We start from the raw sequence: 2,425 nt of genomic DNA, 5'->3' as shown, positions 1-2,425 counted from the left end.
CAGACAGGCAGGCAGGCAGGCAGGCAGGCAGGCAGGCAGGCAGGCAGACAGACAGACAGACAGGCAGGCAGGCAGGCAGGCAGGCAGGCAGGCAGGCAGGCAGGCAGGCAGGCAGGCAGGCAGACAGACAGACAGGCAGGCAGGCAGGCAGGCAGGCAGGCAGGCAGGCAGGCAGGCAGACAGACAGACAGACAGACAGACAGACAGACAGACAGACAGGCACGCAGACAGACAGACAGACAGACAGACAGACAGACAGGCAGGCAGGCAGGCAGGCAGGCAGACAGACAGACAGACAGACAGACAGGCAGGCAGGCAGGCAGGCAGGCAGGCAGACAGACAGACAGACAGACAGACAGACAGACAGACAGACAGACAGACAGACAGACAGACAGACAGGTTGTTAAGGACGCTATAGTGTTGGTCTACTGGTTGCTACACACGGTCTCTTTAAGAAGCCCCAGTAGTTGCTGTTACACAGAAAGTTGTGACTTAAGATTATCTGAACTCCAACTCTTTACACCAGTCATGATGTAACGGCTGTTTAATGGAGTTATTATAATAACTATACATTCCTTATATATAGTAACAATAATATGATATAACTATTATAATAGTCAACTCCTGGATGTTATTTAGGTTTTGTTTCTAGTTTGGTATATTATAGGCTATGGTTATGTTACAGAATGCTGAAAATGTGCCTTTTATTTACATTCTAAATATATAGAATAAATAAACATCGACTCGTTGGTGAGCTTGTAGATTCGGCGCAGCGCGTGCACGCTGCACGGTCACAGGATTGTACAGGTCACCAGAGTGCGTGTAACATGGGGAGGTCACAGCATTGTGCAGGTCACCGCTGTGTGTGTAACCGGGTTAATGGAATGTGTGTCTTAAGGAAACAGACAGAGAGTTGTTTGTTTTGATTCAAACAGTTTAGTGTTTTTACACGATGTTTATAAGCGTTTAAAACATCTTTATTTCCTCTCTAAACTTTAGTTTCATAAAGTTTAACTTCTATAAAACATTCTGATATGATTCTGTCAACTTTATTTAAAATGGCAGACGACGTAGAACTGATGGGAACGGCCGAGTTTATTAAAGGTAATTATTAAAGTATTTATACTGCATTTTTTACTCTAGTAAAAGTATCAATATTGTATTGTAGAAAAGTCCGGAATTCAAAAATATACTTGAGTAAAAGTACAAAAGTATTGGTATAAAAAAATACTTAAGGTACCAAAAGTATAAAGTACTCATTGTGCAGAATGTCCCATTTCACAAGTTTCACATAAAGTTTAAGCTCATATGTGAGCTTGTAGATCTGCTATTTTCAAATGGTTTAAATGTATACAGGCCAGGGCTGAAGTGGTTAATGCATGTTTTGTAATAATAATAAAAATCTACAAAGTAACTAAAGTTCATATAATTATATTGGAGTAAAAGTACAATATTTGCCTCTGAGATGTAGTGAGTTATTTAACTTTAAACTACAGAATAATTATTTATTCATGAGACACAATAAATAAATCAAAACAACAAAACAAACAAATCATGGAAGTTATAAATAAACGTTAACCCATTCATTAGTGGCTGTTACCCACTGGACTAGACTTCCTCTGTGTGTGTGTGTGTGTGTGTGTGTGTGTGTGTGTGTGTGAGAAACATTCACACACTGAGGGCTCCATTTGTAAATACTTTGCTTTCTTGCAGACAGACAGACATATGAATATGAATGAATGGATATGAAAATGTGTGTGTATGTATATATGTGTATATATATATATATATATATATATATATATATATATATATATATATATATGAATGAATGAATGAATGAATGAAATAAGGCATTGGTTCTCAAAGTGGGGTCCAGGGACCCCTAGGGGTACTTGAGGGGGTTCCAGGGGGTCCCCAGCTAAATGATGGATAGGAACCAAATGGACCCTTATGGGTCTGTAACTCTGAGAGTGTACAAATGGAACCAAATGGACCCTTATGGGTCTGTAACTCTGAGAGTGTACAAATGGAACCAAATGGACCCTAACGGGTCCATTTGGTTCCATTTGTACACTCTCAGAGTTAAATTAACATTGTTTTTACAATATGAATTGGGGTCCCAGAGGTATAAATGCCATTAAATGGGGGTCCGTAGCCTAATGCATGTTATACTGGGGGTCCTTGAAATTAAAATGGTTGAGAATCACTGCTAGAGAGCCGTAAAAATCTTCTCTTATGGGGGTCCCTGGCTTACCTTTTCAAATAAGCGTCTATTTGGGGGTCCTTGACATGAAAAAGTTTGAGAACCACTGAAATAAGGTTTATGTTTGGCCTTAAATATGAACATAGACAGAACACACATGTTGTGCACATACACACAACATGTAAGTGTGAATGTTCGATGATTTTAGGCATTTTGTTC

At 39.8% G+C, this 2,425-nt stretch overlaps 1 protein-coding gene across 3 annotated transcripts in view; it reads left to right on the top strand.

Moving 5' to 3' along the window:
* The first annotated feature begins 885 nt into the window (after positions 1-885).
* cdc14ab (cell division cycle 14Ab) overlaps positions 886-2,425 on the top strand; it is a 35,102-nt gene continuing 33,562 nt past the window's right edge. For 2 of the 3 annotated variants that reach the window (XR_014601434.1, XR_014601435.1), the window contains exon 1: positions 886-1,104. Coding sequence is in view for 1 of the 3 variants with exons in the window: in XM_084066525.1 (XP_083922651.1) it covers positions 1,059-1,104 (46 nt within the window). In the remaining 2 variants the exon portion in view is untranslated. The remainder of the gene's footprint in view (positions 1,105-2,425) is intronic. The other variant, XM_084066525.1, reaches the window with a different exon arrangement.

The sequence above is a fragment of the Gymnoscopelus microlampas genome (genome assembly GCF_963454915.1).
Source record: "Gymnoscopelus microlampas genome assembly, chromosome: 9".
Lineage (NCBI taxonomy): Eukaryota > Metazoa > Chordata > Actinopteri > Myctophiformes > Myctophidae > Gymnoscopelus > Gymnoscopelus microlampas.
Note: the sequence above shows the minus strand (reverse complement) of the source record. Positions and strands in the feature narration are given on the sequence as shown.